Raw genomic sequence first — 16,973 nt, forward strand, 5'->3', positions numbered from 1 at the left:
TTCCTGCTGCAACATCAGAACTGTGTAACACCTCTTGAGGGTGTTAGTTGGTTTTGTACCTATCATGTACAATAATGGTTTTCAGCGAGAGCCATATACAACATAAATCTTTTGGGCAGTGAGAGAAAAAGAACTAGAGGAGAAGCCAACTATTAACGTACTGGGAGTAGGAGCGTAAGTGCAAACAGGACCATGCACATTTGTGGCATTCAGTGGCAAAGCATTCCAGTCCCATCACATACTGAGCATCCCATGAGTTGTTGGAAAAAGTGACTGTTCTTATAGCCTCTCTGTCTATGGCAAGTAACATTTTTATATGCATCTTTTTAAACGCTGTATGTTTTATTTGGTTTTAGATGGTATTATCAGAAAAGGTTGGGCAGCTGATGGATTGGGCAAGCAAGCGAGCTGTTATTCGGATTAATGGAGATAAGTTTCGGCGCCTGGTAAAAGCACCACCAAGGAATTACTCTGTCATCGTCATGTTCACTGCCCTGCAGGCCCACAGACAGTGTGCTGTTTGCAAGTAAGAAACACAACAATACCCATTCCCCTCAATTCAATTGTAAAATTTAACCAGCTGGTTCACGTAACTGTGTAGCAAAATAATTTCTCACAGAGTGGGCTGAGAATGATGCACTATTTGAAGTCGCTTCTTACATGACTTGGATCTTGAAAGGAATTTGTGAAATACTGAAAAATTATGCTTTTGTGCTGTATGAAAAGACATTTATAATTCTATATTTTTGTTAAGAATGAGTATTTGATGATTCTTTTGATGATCAAGGAGTTCAGTAAAGATTTAGAAGGTTAAGCCTTGCAGATAGGCTGACTACCAGCGGGACGACAGAGGCAGCACTTCCACCACCCCAACCACTTCTCACCACCACATTTACAGATGGCTGCTGGGCTAATTTTATTTATTTTTTTAACCAAAACTGCTTTCACTGACATGGGAAGAGTAGCTTAGGCAGATAGATAAATCTATTTATTTGCACAATTAATTAAAATCATTGCAATTCATACAAAAAGAACATAAAAAGCACTTTCCGCTCTCGATTTAAAAGAGTTTTTTGTTTTTTTTAAAGGAAAAGGGGAGGGAGTTCATAGCTGACACAGCAGAGGTTCATGGATGGTATCTGCCTGTAAAATTGAGTTAATCTTAATCATAAATTTTACAAATCGGGCGACCATCTGGGCTGAGTCCCTCTTCATACACTCCTCTAAGGCTTCTTCGAAAGGGAAGTAAGTTTCTACAGATGCACAAAACGTGTATTAAGTTTTCTTCCCCGTTGTTGCAAAAATGACACAGAGGGCATATCTGCCTTGTACCTCCGTCCATACTTGTACGCCATCCGGGGGATTAGTCCAAAGCGTAGTCTCATTAACTGATGTTTCACCGATGGCTTCATGGAGGATGACAGATAATATGGTAGGGTTTTAAGATCATAAAGTTTTAATGCCCAGCTGCCATGGGATAGAGTAGCTTAGGCAGAAACCGGGAATTAGTCGATCCACTGTTCAGTGGTGGCTTTACCTACTGGCTGACACAACCTTTGTTTTCCAAACACAGATCCTCGAAGTACGGAGTTTAAAGTGGAAAACAAAAAAATCGATGTTCTGATTCACTGGGAGATCTTTCCCAGTGCGTGAAGGCCATTGCTTCTCCTGCCCTATGCTACGATGCTGTCACAGACCAGGATACCCATGGCCGACTTAACATTGGAAGACCTGCCTTATAAAGTCATCTGGTGGTTTTGCTTTCACCAAAGAGTTACAGGAGGAGGTTAAGGTAGCATGAAATCCATCTTTAAAAAAAAATTGGATATCTTTTAAAAGGCACCAAACTCTGCACAGAGAACCAGACGCTGCATAACTTGATTCGCTGATTGAGTTTTGAGTATAGTTTTATTGTTTGCATGTATCTCTTTATTGTTAGTGAAAAATTTAAAGGGTTAATGTTTTAATAAAATTACATGATTCAAAATACTTTTACAATACATAAGACAGCAAATTAAAAGTATTGAGACGGCAGCTGGCACTTGTTTTGCTGAAGCTGCTTCTTCAAAACTGTAAGTCACACAAAGGTATCTAATACTTCAAATATCGATAGACCTTAGAACCATCAAGATCATTGCAGAAATGTATCACATTTAGTAGAGGATCTCATCGTTATTTTAACATATCTCCTTTTAAACTGATTCCTATCCTTCGGTCAGTAGCAGCTCTATCTGACGCAGCAATTAATTATATTTGGAACTATATTCTACTTTTCTTATGTTTCCAAAACACCTTTGTAATGGCTGTGGCCCGCATACCAATCAAAACAAATTTTGTAGTGTGCATCACCTGCGCCATGACGACTCCAGGGATTTTGGGTATATATCATAAGAAAAAAAAGAGATACATTTATTCTACAAAGGGAATCTAACTTCTTAACCTGCTTTAAGTAGTGACTTCAACTGTACCTATGCAATCACTCCTGATTGTAAACCAATTTTTTCGTAGGGAACAGTGGACTATTGTTATCCCGTAGAAGAGATTATGAATACTGATCCACCCTTCAGCACTGATGGCGGGCGATTGCTGTTTGTGATAACTAAATGATGGCGATCATGGCCTAAAACGCAAAAATAAATTCATATCTAATAAATATGAATGTAATAAAACCTTAAAACGTGTTTAGGTCACTAATGTTCATATTTGTGTTCTTATTACTGTTTTGATCAGAACTAATGTTAAGGCATGTTTAGCCTCTTTTATGTGTTCAGCAATATCATCAGCCCTAAATGTGTTAAAAGCAACCGTTTTTGAGCTTTTTTAGTGTGATTATTAACAAGACCCATAATGGGTCCTTAAAATGAATGTGGCTTTCTTGCTTTATTTGTGAAAAGCAAGTAGAATATGTTCTCTATGCAAACATTGCCATATGCTTTTTACTATGCGTGCTCTGAAGAGGAATTTACATTTTCTTTGCTGCCGTGTATCTGGATCATTAGGTCTCGCCTGACCCAGCGCATGCGCTGGTCTGGCGAGACTTTTTGAGAGGGCTCCAAAAAGTGCTACCAGGCCAGCCTAGAGCTACAGTGCATGTGCGCGCGCCGCGCTTTACCGCGATTACTTTCACTTTCGCGGCCGCAGGGCCACTTTGATGTTTTGATCGCGATCACTTTCAGGGCCGCACGGCCGCTTTGCATAGCCAATAGGTCTCGCTTTTGGGACCTTATAAGTATTTAGTTATGCAACTGTTGCATGGATAAACACTTATAAGGTCCCAAAGGCGAGACCTATTGGCTATGCCAATGCTTGTTTTTTTGTTGCAGATTGGCCTTGCTCAGGATTTGGATTCTGCACTAACTGGGTACTCCATTTACTTGTGTCTCCGAATATTTCAAATAAAAGCATTGTGTTCAGCTGAATTTTGCCCCCACCAACTCCATAGAAATGCTGTGGAGAGAAAAGAATATAAACTCTCCATAATTAGAGAGGGGCAGAGGGAGGTTGAGGAACATTCTGCCTGTCAAGACATTTAAATGAGTACCTTTCAGCCCACAATAGATCTTCAGGAGGTATTAAATGTCATGCACTAGACATCACATAAATGTACCTGCGGTTCTATTTTATGAAAGAATATTTTATTTAGTATTATGGTGAGATTCCTAATTTATATTTTCATATCAGATTAGCAAATAATAGACATTCATTTTTATAACATACTCAAGTTTGAGTGTGTACTGATTCTTTGTGGTTCGGCCACAGTCATTGTCCTACAAGAATCCATGAAAGGGGTGGGCAACATCTATGTTTTTATTTTTATTTTTTCTATCAAGGCAAGAACAGGCTTGGGAGGACCAGGAAATCTACCATGATGTGACTTACAATTAACAGAGGTTTCTTACTTCTTTGGAATGTTCATTTCACGCATTTCCCGCTCGAGGAGGCTCACGTTGCACTTTAAGTGTAGTTTCTTAGTAGTCTTTTCCAATTACTTGTGGGAGTAGAAGTACTTCTTGGCATTAAGCCAGCTTTCCCTGGCTCCTTGAGCAGGATGTTAAGACCCCAGCTATTGACCCCCAGAGCGCTAGAATATCTGCAATAAAAAGTTGTCCTCCCAAGCCTTCTTGACTCTCTTGTGGTGTCTTGGTCATACCAGCAGGCCTTGCCTTAAGACATGATGTGAATGGTAAGAGCAGCAAAAATATCACGCAACTATCAGGGCTGCTAAAAAGATGGAATATCCTAGAACACTAATTTCACCTTTAAATAAAGTATCACTAGTGAAACACAATGTCAACACTGGAAACCCAAAGTATACTAAATATATGTCTATGGTTGCTATTCAGCAAACACTGTTCTGTTCTACTTGTGTGAACAGTGAGGACTACAATCGTGTTCTCCTTCACACCTCAAAACAGTTAATTCTACTGAGCTGTTTACAATCCCTGTTAAATTTAACATGAAACAGCCAATATAAATAAAGGATGTAATCTGTGGGCAAGGATTGTACAGTTCTAGTGCAGTAAAATCAATTGTCTTAGTGTTTGCTGTGAAAAGGTTTTCATCACCCAGCTTTGTCTCCTTGTTTACAGTTAAACAGTAGCTTTTAAAGTTGGATATGTTGCAAAACAAAGATGGTAGCGAGTCCGCACCAAGAGCTCCATATCTATGGTGCACGGGTTTTTGTATTGAGACCACATCTTAAGCTTGTGTGCGGGTGAGTGGGTGATTTAAAGCGGGAGTACAAAAGGAAATCACTGGCACCTCATCTAGTTTTCAATTCTGGCTAATGATAGTCTTTTTAAAGAACCACCAACCTTCCTATTAGCTCAACCTTTCTTCTGGCAACTAATTCTTTAAGTTTTAATTAAAATAGCACCAACCTTATGTGTGCAAAGGAACATGCCCAGTGATCTAGTAGTTTCCGTCTACTGCAGTGATGGGATTTTTTTTATACAAGTGCTCAAACAAACGTAAGTCAATTGCTTCTTGTGGGAGTGTAATACATTTTAAGAAAAGCTACGATGGCTCTAGAAATTGCCATTTTAATAGTCTTGAGTGGGAATTTTGAACACATAGAAGTTTATCTGCTGTATGTTATTTTGTGTAAAAGAATTTTGATTGAAATTGAATATTATTGTTCAAGGTAATGCATGCATAGTGTAAAATATACTGCACATCACAAAACGTCATGCTTTTAGCTACTAAAGCAGGCCTGGATCAGGTTTAAGAGATTGAGTTTTAAAACCGAAAAGTATTCATGATTGCTGTTTGAGATGTAGTTTCATTGATGGTGTCTCTCATTTCCCAAGACAAGCTGATGAAGAATTCCAGATTTTGGCAAACTCCTGGAGATACTCAAGTGCATTTACAAATAAGGTGTTTTTCGCTATGGTGGATTTCGATGAAGGATCAGATGTTTTTCAGATGGTAAGGCATAATCTTTTGTATTTATCACGTGGGCCGTTTTGCAAATAGTAGTTTAATTCTGGTTTTATAAATCTAAATAGATAACCTTTTAATAACTTTCCCCTGCAGCACTGTTTTTTTTTTAAACAAGTTCAGCAGAGCCACTTATATCTTCAGGTACATCTAATTGGCCGTTTCTCTTCATTAGAGTTGAATGTTGTAGCTGGTGAATTTTACGCCTGAGTTCTATCTTTGCACTGCTAGTAGAATCTACTATTCGGTTATACTAAGAGTGGTTTGTTGTAGTCCAATCTGGACTCAACTTATTACTGCAAGCCCTGAATTGGTGTACAAGATGTTTATCTAAAGTTGTTATGGGATGACCTAGAGTTCAATCAATCAGATTGCTAATGTCACTGGAAGAGATTTGTTTTTAAAGATTTAGACAAGCAGCAAAGGTTACCTGATACTTCATTAGGAGTGAAGCATTTATCTGATTGTTTGAATGCTAGACTATTTAAGTTTAGGAGTTCTGTAAAAACCTGGTTTTCACTTTATTCTCTTTGAAGTGTTTTGCAAGTACTTATATACGGCTGTTGCAGAGTGTCGAGTTTTTGAGACAGCGAGCTGGAAAACCGATGAGAATTCTCACCCGGCCCAAGTTCTCTAACCTGATGGAAGAGGAAACTACTACCATTAGAATAATCCTTGAGAAACTCGAGAGAAACACACAATGCTTTCTGGCGCTGGAATGTTTTCAACTGTCTTTTTTTACCCTGGACAGGATGTCTGCACAATAGAATGCTGAACTTTCCACTTAAGTAGATTTAAAGAATTGCTAACAGATCAATGAATTTCAAAGGAATGGCAATTTAGCAGTGAGAATAGCGCTTACCAGTCTCCATCGGAATCGGGCTGTTGACAGACATTATTCGGAGCCTTTCCAGCATCACAGAAACGTAGTAGAACAGCAGCAGCTGAAAGAGATGGTAAACTTAGCAAAAGGAGTAAAGACTCCAAATAACACGAACACCCAGAGGTAAAGAATAGGTAACTGGGAGGAACCAAAAGGGATAAACACAATTAACATGCAGGAAGCAGAGATCAGGTCGAGCTAAAGCGAAGGCGAATCACCAGTGTAACTATGCAAAGCCTTTCAAGGGAAGAGCTCATTGTGAAATGGCTTTTTGGGCTTCAGCTATCCAAAATATCACCCTGGAAGTGTAACCACCAACCAGGAGGTGTTTCCTCATGGAAAGTTTAGTGGTCTAGCCTCTAAAACGTTTGGCAGCTTTCCATCTCTCTTGTCTTCCAAAGACTCCAGTATCTCCCTTTATGGCTGTAAAATGTCTATTTGTGATGTTATGTGATCTAACGCAAGAGTGTGCAATTTTCCTTCCATCCAATTTTAGTTTCAATTTTTTCCTCTTTGTTTTTTATTCACATCTTGATTTCAGGTAAGCCTATTTCTTTGAATTGCTAAAGTGTAACTTTGCACCTTCAGATTTTTCTATAGGATAATGGTATACATTATTCTGCTGTCTACTGTTCAGGACTAGAAACTTTGTTCGTATGTGTAAATATTTTCTTTTGCATCAGTGGTACGAGTAGGTGTCAGTATGATGTCACTAGGAAAAGGCTGGCTATAGCTACACGATTGTTTCTGCTAATAGGTTTGGGTGCAAGGTGATAATAGAAGCTGAAAATTACTTTTTAAACATGTATTTTTTTTATAATGGTTTCCTAGGTATATTTCCCTAAGTGGTAAAGTCATGGGTTTGTTTCAGATACCCCAAAGATGAGTATCTCCAAAAGGAGTGTAGATTGTAAAAGTTATGCTGTTCATCCGTAGCAAAGTATGTTATTTTGGACACTGGGTGAAACAGGAGTCTTTAGTTTGTTACTGCGTCTCAAAGATGTCCTTTCTTTTTCTTGGCCCACTCTTCTCCTACAACCCCAGCTTTTGATAAATTATTTTGCCACCTATACGCAAAAGGATTCACAGTACATTTTCTACAGACAAAAATAAATGCAGCAAGCTCAACCTATAAATAACACTACCTTGAAACGTTCTGAAAAGGGATGCACCTTTTTTTGTACCAGTCCTGCATGACCGCTTCCAAGTGGGGTTCATCTCCTTATTACTCCCTGATGTAATCCCCACAACTTAAAACTGGATGAATATCTAAATATTTGCTTTTGCGCCTTACCATGGTCATTCTACAAAATTTAGATAAATGTCTAAACATTTGCTCTTGTGCCTTAACTTGGTCATTCTGCAAGTATGATTTGAAAAGGAAGTTAAAGTGTAGGGAAAATGGATTGAGGAGTTTCTACTGGATTTGTTCTAGGGTTTGTCAAATATTGACTTAATACTTACCTATATACAATGATTTATTTCTTGGAAGAATGTATTAACCTTTTTTGCCCATGTTGTTCTGAAGGGACCATTATTACAATCCGTATAGTTTTTACCTCCACCGTAATTTTGTGAGTGAGGGAATATGGGCCAAGTGGTATGCTGTCTACATTTGGTGTATTTTAAATATTATCTGTATAACCAAACACCTGAAGACCTAGTCCTGCTAGCTTTACACAAAAATCCACCTTGCTCTAATTTGTAGCACAACCTAGTGTCTCTGAGCTTGTTTGTTTGCTTAAGAATCGCCCCATTATCAGTTCCCTGTAATGTATACAGCTACATGGGATTTGGGCAACCAGCAATGGCTGTTAATCGCTAGACTATCCCAGTCTTGCATAAAATATAGATAAATATTTAACATGAGAAACACATTTTGGAATTTGGTAAAGGGCATCCTGCAGCCAAATGTTTTCTCTTATTACTCTTTAAATAAGGTGTAAATCTTGACCTGCCATCTCCTTCCTACTCAAAAGCAATAGGAGAAGGCCAACCCACCTCTCACAAGGCCAAAATAACACAAATATCTATAACCTAGAAAGATTGAAATGGTGCTAAAAATAAAACCTAGAAAAACAAATTCAAAGGGAAATGTAACTCATTCACAGCTTCTGTAAGCCCTAACCATACGCTTAGCTCCAGGTACTTGCTCTCCAGTTCCACCTCATGTCCCTCATGTTCATCACAAAACTATCTTTCATTGTTTACAAACTACATGAAAATATATTGCTTAATAATGCCTACGACAGACTGCAATAAGTAATCACACTTCCTGCTTAACCTATATGCTTTCAGCAATGGACTTAATCCCATGTGGAGACACCCCAAAAAACATTTACATGTTTTTCATTTGATTAATTTTTAACAATTTTTCTTCTTTTCATTATAGCAAACACTTTTTCATAAGTACGAAGCATAAAATTCTTACATATAGTCACTGCGTTATTACATAATTTCAAAATCACAGCAATACAATTCACAACAAAATGAATTGGATCACCCAACTCATCACACCCGCTCTATCACTCCTACACCACTCACATGCACTCCATATATACAAGTCCTTCAAGAACCCAGAACACACACTTTTAATCAGACAACGTACAGCTAGGGGAAGGTCAACCAACCTCTTACAAGGCCAAAATAACACCAATATTTATAACCTAGAAAGATTGAAGTAGCACTAAAAATAAAACCTGGAATAAGGGTCTTGAGATGAGCAGTGCTGCCTTTGTTAATAAGAAGACTCTCTGAAGGAGGTACTGGGCTTGGTTTCATATCTGCAATCTACTTCAAGGATGCAGGTGAGCTACCAGAAGCTCCTGAGCTACTTGTTGGCAACCCCTTGCATACTCTTGTGTGGCACTATATAATCCGAGTCTCTATTGTAGCAATTGACATAACCACTAATTAGGGAAAAAGAAATGGTTTGAAACCACCACTCTATGTCCTTTAGGATATACCCCCAAATTTAAGGTGTAACTCTACCAAATAAGTGCAAATATTCAGAAACGCATGTCTAGACACACCCAGCACTGGCTGCACCAACACTGGTGAATACTAAACACTTTCCATTAAAGTGAGTGTTAATATGCAGTGCATTTACCACAGTGCATATTGGCACATTGTGTGCTGGTATGCATGCAGTGTGCTCCCTACATCTTTGTGTCACTGTCCCCTCTTTTAGATGTATTTGCAAGCCTATAAACGTATACTGCGAAAACCATCACAAATAATCCCAAAGTTGTTCTCACAACTAAGAGCTTAATCTTCAAAGGTTTCCACAGATACAGTATTTCACTCCCTTCCAGCTTTGTTTTATAACTCAGTTAACCTCTGTGGCAACTGAACAACTGTGGCCATGCCAATGTAAACCGATGGTAGCCTTTTAAGTGACCATTGCAGATTTCAGATTATTGGGGGACCTTTGCCCCAGAGTCTCTTGTGAGCAATGCATCGAGATTTAAATTTAATTTTTTCGGTTATTGGGAGCCAATGTAGGGTATTCAGTGCTTGGTTGGCTGATTGGGTTCTGGGACTGTTAAGCAGCATCCAAGCCGCACAATTTTGTATTATTTGTAGTCCTCTTTGGTGCCCCTATACAGAGGGAGTTTCCGTAGTCTAGGTGGGAAAGAACCAGAGCCTGGACTATCAGTCTCCTAGCAGTGAAAGGAAGCAGAGGTAGAATTTTACGAAGCATTCTAAGCATGCCAGAGCATGTGGTTGCTAACTTCATCGCTTGATTGTCAAATTTTAAGGATTTATCTAATCACTTACCAGGGCTTTTGATCATCGGCTATGGGGTAGGAGCAGAACCGAGGCAATTTGGCCACGCCAATCCAAGCTTTGGGGTAAGGGTATTATTGCTCAAGAGCATCAGCTCTATTTTGTATCCATTAAGCTTGAGACCGGAATATTCCATCCATTTTGCCACTATTTCTAAGCCTAAATCAAGGGAGGATAAAGTGTTCTGAGAATGATTCAAGGAGAGAACCAGTTTAGTATCATCCGCATATGTCACTATATTGATCCCGTAAGGTCAAACACTATCCACAAGAGGCCTCATGCATACATTGAATAATGTAGGGCTCAGTGACGAACCCTGCGGCATTCCACATCTAAGCGGCAAGCTGTTGGAGATGTTCACTCCTTCAAAGACCTGGAAGGTTCTACCTTCTAAGAAGGACTGTATCCAGGTGATAGCGCTTCCTATAATCCCAATATTCCTGAGTCTTCTTATAAGAATGTCGTAGTTTACCGTATCAAAGACAGAACTCAGATGGAGAAAAATAATGGCAACTGATCCTCCTTGATCGAGGAGTCTCTTGGATTCCTCGACCACAGCGAGAAGTGCAGTTTCTAATATGGTCCAAAACTCTTATTTTTTTTATCATTAGAAAAGATAGGCTCAAGTAAGTGTCCTTTACATTGTTTAGGGCCCATTACTTTTGTAATAGCTGATAAATCTTGAAGAGGCTTGGGGGCTCAATGGTTCATCGAGATGTAAAATAAAGTCCCCTAATAGGGAGAAGTTGGAGAAAGTGCTGGCCAGATTGGCGGCAATTTCTTAGTGGTCTATATATATATATATTAAAATCCCAGAGTTATTGATCAATAACCGGACCAACCCAATGCGGAAGCTACAGGCGAGTTGGGAGGTAGACCTGGGGAAAATGGCTGACGAGGACTGGATGGAGGCACTGACCTCCCCCCGGGGGATGGCCGTTCCGATGCGACTTGGGTTAGTCCAGCTCAAGATTCTCCATCGGGTATATTTTGACGCCACACTGCTATTCAGGTTAGGTAGGAGACCCGATGCACTCTGCTTTTGACATTGTAATCAAACTGGTACATTCATGCACATCCTGTGGGAATGCCCCCACGTACACCAATACTGGATAGACGTGACCCGACAATTAACAAGGACTTGTGACAAACCTATATAGCCATTTCCCAAACTGTCTCCTCAATATCTGGGAGGCAACAGACCTCGCACAAGCTGAACATCGTGGGCCACCATGGGGTCGAGTATAGCTAAACGAAATATTGCCCAGAAGTGGGGGGTGGGCACTATACCACATTTACGGGACTGGGCAAAAGACATGGACCACGCCATGATTGCTGAGAAAACAGTGTATAAAGGAAGAGGGTCAGACTGATTTGCATATGGCCATGTCTGAACTGGGGTGGCAGAGTGGGCTAAAGAACGGTGATGGATCAAACCCAGATCTGTTGACTGGGTGTGAGTGTTTGATTGGTTCTGATGCTCCGTCCATCACCACCCCCTTTTGTACCGCTAAAGGAAGAGGATGTCCACGAAAATGGGATCAAAAGTGGGGACGCTGGAACAAATACAGGGGTAAAATCTGCATTTCTCCCACAGTGGAACTTAGGAGGGAGAGACTCTCGGTGTTGGAGGGGGAGGATTTGATGGCATAGACTCAGGGCAACAATGAGAATACGTGGTGTTCCCTGACCCAGGGACATAGTTACAAACCTCATAGTAACTGTTAAGCTGTTCATAGAGTGTAATCCTATGTGCTCCTGATGGATTGCAGGTCGTAATGTAATGCTAAAGGCTTATATCCCCTGCTAAGATGTCTATGTAATGTCATTATTGCTGCAGTTTGATTGTAATAAAAAACTGTTAACATTTTTTTAAAAATCCCTGAGAAGTTGCAAATAGGAGAAATAGTGATTGCAAAAGTGAAACTTTGGCTGTGAGGAACTAAATTGGGTTTAATAAGGCATTTGCAGGTGTCTTTAAAAATAATAACAATACCTTGACCCTTCTTAATTCCACAATTTCTTTGCTGAATATAATCGACTCTGGGAGGGGGGGGGGGGTGACGTTGGGGGAGAGGGGGGTGGGTCTGTACACGGTCGGGCCGGACTCCTTCTTCCTTCTGGAGCCAAGTTTCTGTTAAGAATATGGAGTCAGGTTGTTACTCTTCTATGAAAGTAAAGTTCAGAAGAGTGTTTTGATAGTGACCTGCAGTTGATTAAAAACATTTTATAAGAGTGAAAAGTCTTGGGTTTTGGTCGAATCCCTGGTCCAGAGCGAGGACTGAAAGAGCATTGTGTACCAGAAAAATCAGCATTGGCTAAGCAAATAGAATGTAAGCATTATTCATTGCACGGTCTCCGCAGAGCTAGGAGTTGGATGGAAGAGTATTTAATTTTACTTGGGGAAAACCAGGGTTCCTAACCCCGGTTGGATACGGATGGGCGCAGACGGGCTTGCCTTAAATTCAGTCAATTTAGCACCACATATTCAACAACAGAATAAACAGTTACTTCTGACTCCCGTTCTCAACCACAAAAGTGATTCTGTGCGACGCTAACTGCGTGTCAGCACAGAGGGTCGCATTTAATAGAGGAGACCCAGAAACAATGGGGCGCTAACCAAAATGGTGCCTTCAAATGTCTCAAAGTGTAATATGGCAGCTAATAAACAGTAAATAACGAACAGATTGGTTTTTCAAAAAAAATCTGTATATTTAGAACCACAGATTCAACAACAGAATAAACAGTTGCTTCTGACTCCCGTTCCTAGCCACAAAAGTAGTTTGGTGCGACGCTCGCATGTATGAACCAGCATGTCTGCTTGATCACTTCCCCTATGGAACCTATCATTTTCTGCCCTTCCCAATTTTAACAATCTGATTCTTGTATAATATGCACAATGTAGTATTTTAAGTTGCATGAACTGGAATCTCGCTCTGATTGCCACACTTCACTTGGGTATTAACCCCCCCTCCCCCCCCCCCCTCCTCAATTCCCCTCTCAAAGTCTTACTACTCTAAAGTCCTGGTGTCCAGTTCCTACCTGCATTTGACAGCAATGGTTTTGACTGTTATTTCTAAGTGTCCTCTTTATTTGTAAGATGGTGTATTTATATAAGGGGGTCGCCAACAATTGGTGTTTGTATTTAGTCCGTGCATGTTTTACCTGCATGTATTTGCATTTCCGAGACTGTCAACTTAAACTGTTTTTGTCATTCCTCAGACAGGAATGGGGAGGGGGGCATCCGTAGATTGTGGCCCAGCCCAGTTGAAACTCCCTTGATTTAATAGTACCTTTTAACCCAAACTCCCACAGTCTGATTGGTATGCAAAAGCACTACCCAGGACAGGAACTCATGCCCGAAGTCTATTTTCTTCAGGACCACCTGCAGATAAGGCCATTCCAGGGAGTCAAATGCCTTTTCGGTGTCCTGAGCCAGTAACATTGCTGGCTTTTGTTTTTTTATTTGGTCTCGCCAGGCAGCCATGGAGGTGTATTAGATTGTGGTGCGTGGATCTATGAGGCATAAAACCTGACTGGTGCTCAGTTACGTTGTGGAGACAATTGGCCACCTGTCGTATTAGACTCCCCTCTCTCCTAGCATTGTATGACATGCGTGTAAGAGGCCCCTCCTCCCAGCTTACTACTCAGTCATTTAAACAACTCGGGTGGTAAACAATTGGGCTTGGCGTTTTCCCACCTTTAAGTTGCTTAATTGCTTATATAAGTTCTTTGATCAGCAAATAAAAGTGGAATCGTTCCCTGTCTTCCTGGGATAGGGGGAGGGTCGGGCCGTAATGTCCCTCATACATTTCCCCATAACTTTAATTGAGCATCTCAATCTAGTTTGATATAGCTGTTCGATGTGCTCTACAAATGCCTGCGTTAGCCCTTCTGCTGATTCCACTACCCCACTAGTTTTTCTTTTGACCCATCTCTAACTTTTTCCTCTTTCTGTCAACCGTACTAAAAGCTTGCCTGCATAGTTTCCCCCTTCTTATAGTCTATGTTGGTTCACCTGACAGTGTGCCCTCTCCTGCTTCTCCACCAGCCATGTATAATCCTAGCTAATGCTACCCATTGTGAAGGGTCTACCTCCGGCTCTTGTAATTACTCTGTCCCCATTTCACCAGTTGATGCTCTAAGTCTCGCACCTCCGTTGCCCTTTCCTACGTCTTTCTATAATGGTGGATATGCATAAACACCAATGATCGTTTTATATGCCGCCCAGATGGTCACCTCGACTGCATTGTTTCTTAATTTTCTATGAAAACAGGTCTGTCATTTGTGTCGAACATTTTCTGGTTGGGGTCCAGTATCCAACCCATTGGACAGCTGCTGTTTCAAGCCTAATGTTTAGTGGGGAATGACCAGATATTTCCTTTGGCAAGCAATATGTGCACCTGTATATCCCCTCCTTACGTCTGTATCACAAGAATGTAGTCGAGTCTGGAGAATGATTTTATACAGTTAGAAACCTGAGTTCTGTTGTGTGTCAGGGTGTACCTTCCTCTGTAAAACCATCAGCCCTAGGGCTTTTGGAAAGTTGTATAATCCTCATCTTCCATTCATGTCTGATAGTTTGTGGTGACTAAAATCCAGCTCCACTCTGCATTGTTAGGTTGCCCCCACCAAATAATTGAGTGTATTCGGAAACTGTATTATTCACTTCAGTCTCTAAATGCAGACTATTATTCTGTAAACAATGGGGAAATACAGAGAAGCTACCATAATGTTTTTCTCAATCCACTCACAGCTGCGTAGCAGCCCCCCAAAACTGTCCAAATTTGACCTATAGGTAATGGAAATAAATTATGGAGCATAATTCCGACAGTCCCCTCTACCCCTTCCAACAGCATCCCTTCCCCAGGGAGTTGGATGTAAACATTGAGTGGGCCAGGTCCTTGTATTTGCCGCTGCTCAGAAACCCACATTTATGGCCTACTAAATGGATCTCCTGCAGGAGTACTATATCAGGTTTGTTTGTGTGTGTTCAGAAATCTCATTACCACCCCTCTGTTCAGGTATGGCCCAGCATGTTAACTTTCCACGTCTTTATATTATGGCCTTCCCCTTGAACCTCTGTCGTCGTCGATGTGGCGATCGCCCGTCTTTTCTGTACTTTCCTCTAGCTTCACTTCTGCTACCTTTTTCTTATGTCCCTGCTAATACAAATGTGCCTGCTCACCCTGAATTTCCCCCCACTGCCTCTTGCTGCGAGTTCAAAACTACCTGCTTTCCCAATGCATGAAGTAACTGTTGCCCCCCCCACCCCCCCCCCCCCCCCAATGTCTAACTTCAAATCTTTATATGTTTACCATGGCAATGTTCATGGTTCTCTTACTGAATCCATAGAGGAGAGAGAACAGTATTTCTGGGTGCGTCTGGTTGTTTACCTCCTGCCTTTGACATCCTCATGCATTTGTCACATCATGCCTGGGTGTATCCGTCCTCCAGTCAAGATTCTTCTGGGCTGGTGTGACACTCCCTGACAACCCTCCGGACACACCTCCAATCCCCGCTCCCTCCCGTGTATCCTCTTATTGTGGTCCTTGTGTAGCACATTGTTTTTTGCCTTCAACTTTCCGCCATCCCTCCAGCCATTCCTAGGTTTCTTGTGGCATCATAAAGAACCATGCTTTCCCTTCAGACAAGACCCACAACTTTTTGCAGGAAACCGCATAATGCACTTTGTCTCTTTTGCGAAGCACTGCTTTACACCGTCAAACCATTGCCTTTCTGCTTGTACTTCTTAGGTGTGATCTGGGAACAGCATGTTCTTGTTTTCAAATTGGATGGAGCCATTTTGGTTGCTGGCCTCAGGATTGAGCTGTATTCCCTCAAGTTAAGAACACCGGCATTGATGGGTCTAGGGTCTTGTCCCTGTTTTTGTTGTGCCTCCGATAGACTGTAATTAGGTTCATTTCTTCATCATTCATATGACCAAAGAAAATGCACACACCTGAGATGTTTCAGGTTGATGTGTATGCACTAAGTTCTTTGCATTATTTTTGCCATTTTTTTCCCCTCATTCCTAGAACAATCCGTATTTTAGGTTCACAACCTTAACTTAAAAATTTCAGCAACAAAAAACATTCCCTACTTTATTGTTAATATCAAAATCATTGTTTTTCCTTTCTTTTTATAACAAGGGTTGAGGGAGACATGTTATCATAAAAGTGACACGCTGTGTTAATATCATTGTTATATTATTATAGATTTAGTTGGTGTACCAAGTTTTAATGTAAGAAGCTGTAGATGTTTGTGGAACTAATGGGGAGCTTTGTTTCATAGTGACACATGGGCCAGAAGCCTATTGAGTTATCTTTCTGCGGGGTAGGGCTTCAGATAGCAGGTACTTGTTTCGTTCCCAAGAATAAAGTATTCTTAAACCATCGTAATCTTCGCTTTGTAACTTTGTTTTCTCCCTAGTCTCAAACTATTTCTATGGTTGAACCGATAAGTCCTTTATTTTGGCATGGTGGCGTTCAGAAGGAAATGAGAAAGATTACTGCACATTTAGACCATTTGTTTCCATCTTTTCATAGTTAAATATGAATTCAGCACCAACGTTTATCCATTTTCCTGCAAAAGGGAAGCCCAAGAAGGGGGACACATACGAGCTGCAGGTGCGAGGATTTGCTGCAGAACAGATTTCACGCTGGATAGCTGATCGGACCGATGTCAATGTAAGTACCAATATCATATTTTACTTTCTGGGATACTAACTTTAAAATGCATCAAAAGGATTTAGGTGTAGATAATTTTGTTCTAATTATCTTGTTTTACATAATGGACTCCACAATCAGATTATTAAAATAGCCTGCCATTTGGGGACATGCAAAAGGTCCTGTTACTTTTG

At 40.7% G+C, this 16,973-nt stretch overlaps 1 protein-coding gene across 1 annotated transcript in view; it reads left to right on the top strand.

The window, feature by feature from the left end:
* The window catches only part of MAGT1 (magnesium transporter 1), a 143,918-nt gene that overhangs the window by 31,321 nt on the left and 95,624 nt on the right, over positions 1-16,973 (top strand). The window contains exons 2-4 of the mRNA XM_085608234.1: positions 357-526; positions 5,310-5,427; positions 16,660-16,800. Of these exons, the coding sequence (XP_085464360.1) occupies positions 357-526; positions 5,310-5,427; positions 16,660-16,800 (429 nt within the window). The remainder of the gene's footprint in view (positions 1-356; positions 527-5,309; positions 5,428-16,659; positions 16,801-16,973) is intronic.

Source organism: Triturus cristatus, chromosome 5_2, assembly GCF_964204655.1.
Source record: "Triturus cristatus chromosome 5_2, aTriCri1.1, whole genome shotgun sequence".
Classification (NCBI taxonomy): Eukaryota; Metazoa; Chordata; class Amphibia; order Caudata; family Salamandridae; genus Triturus; species Triturus cristatus.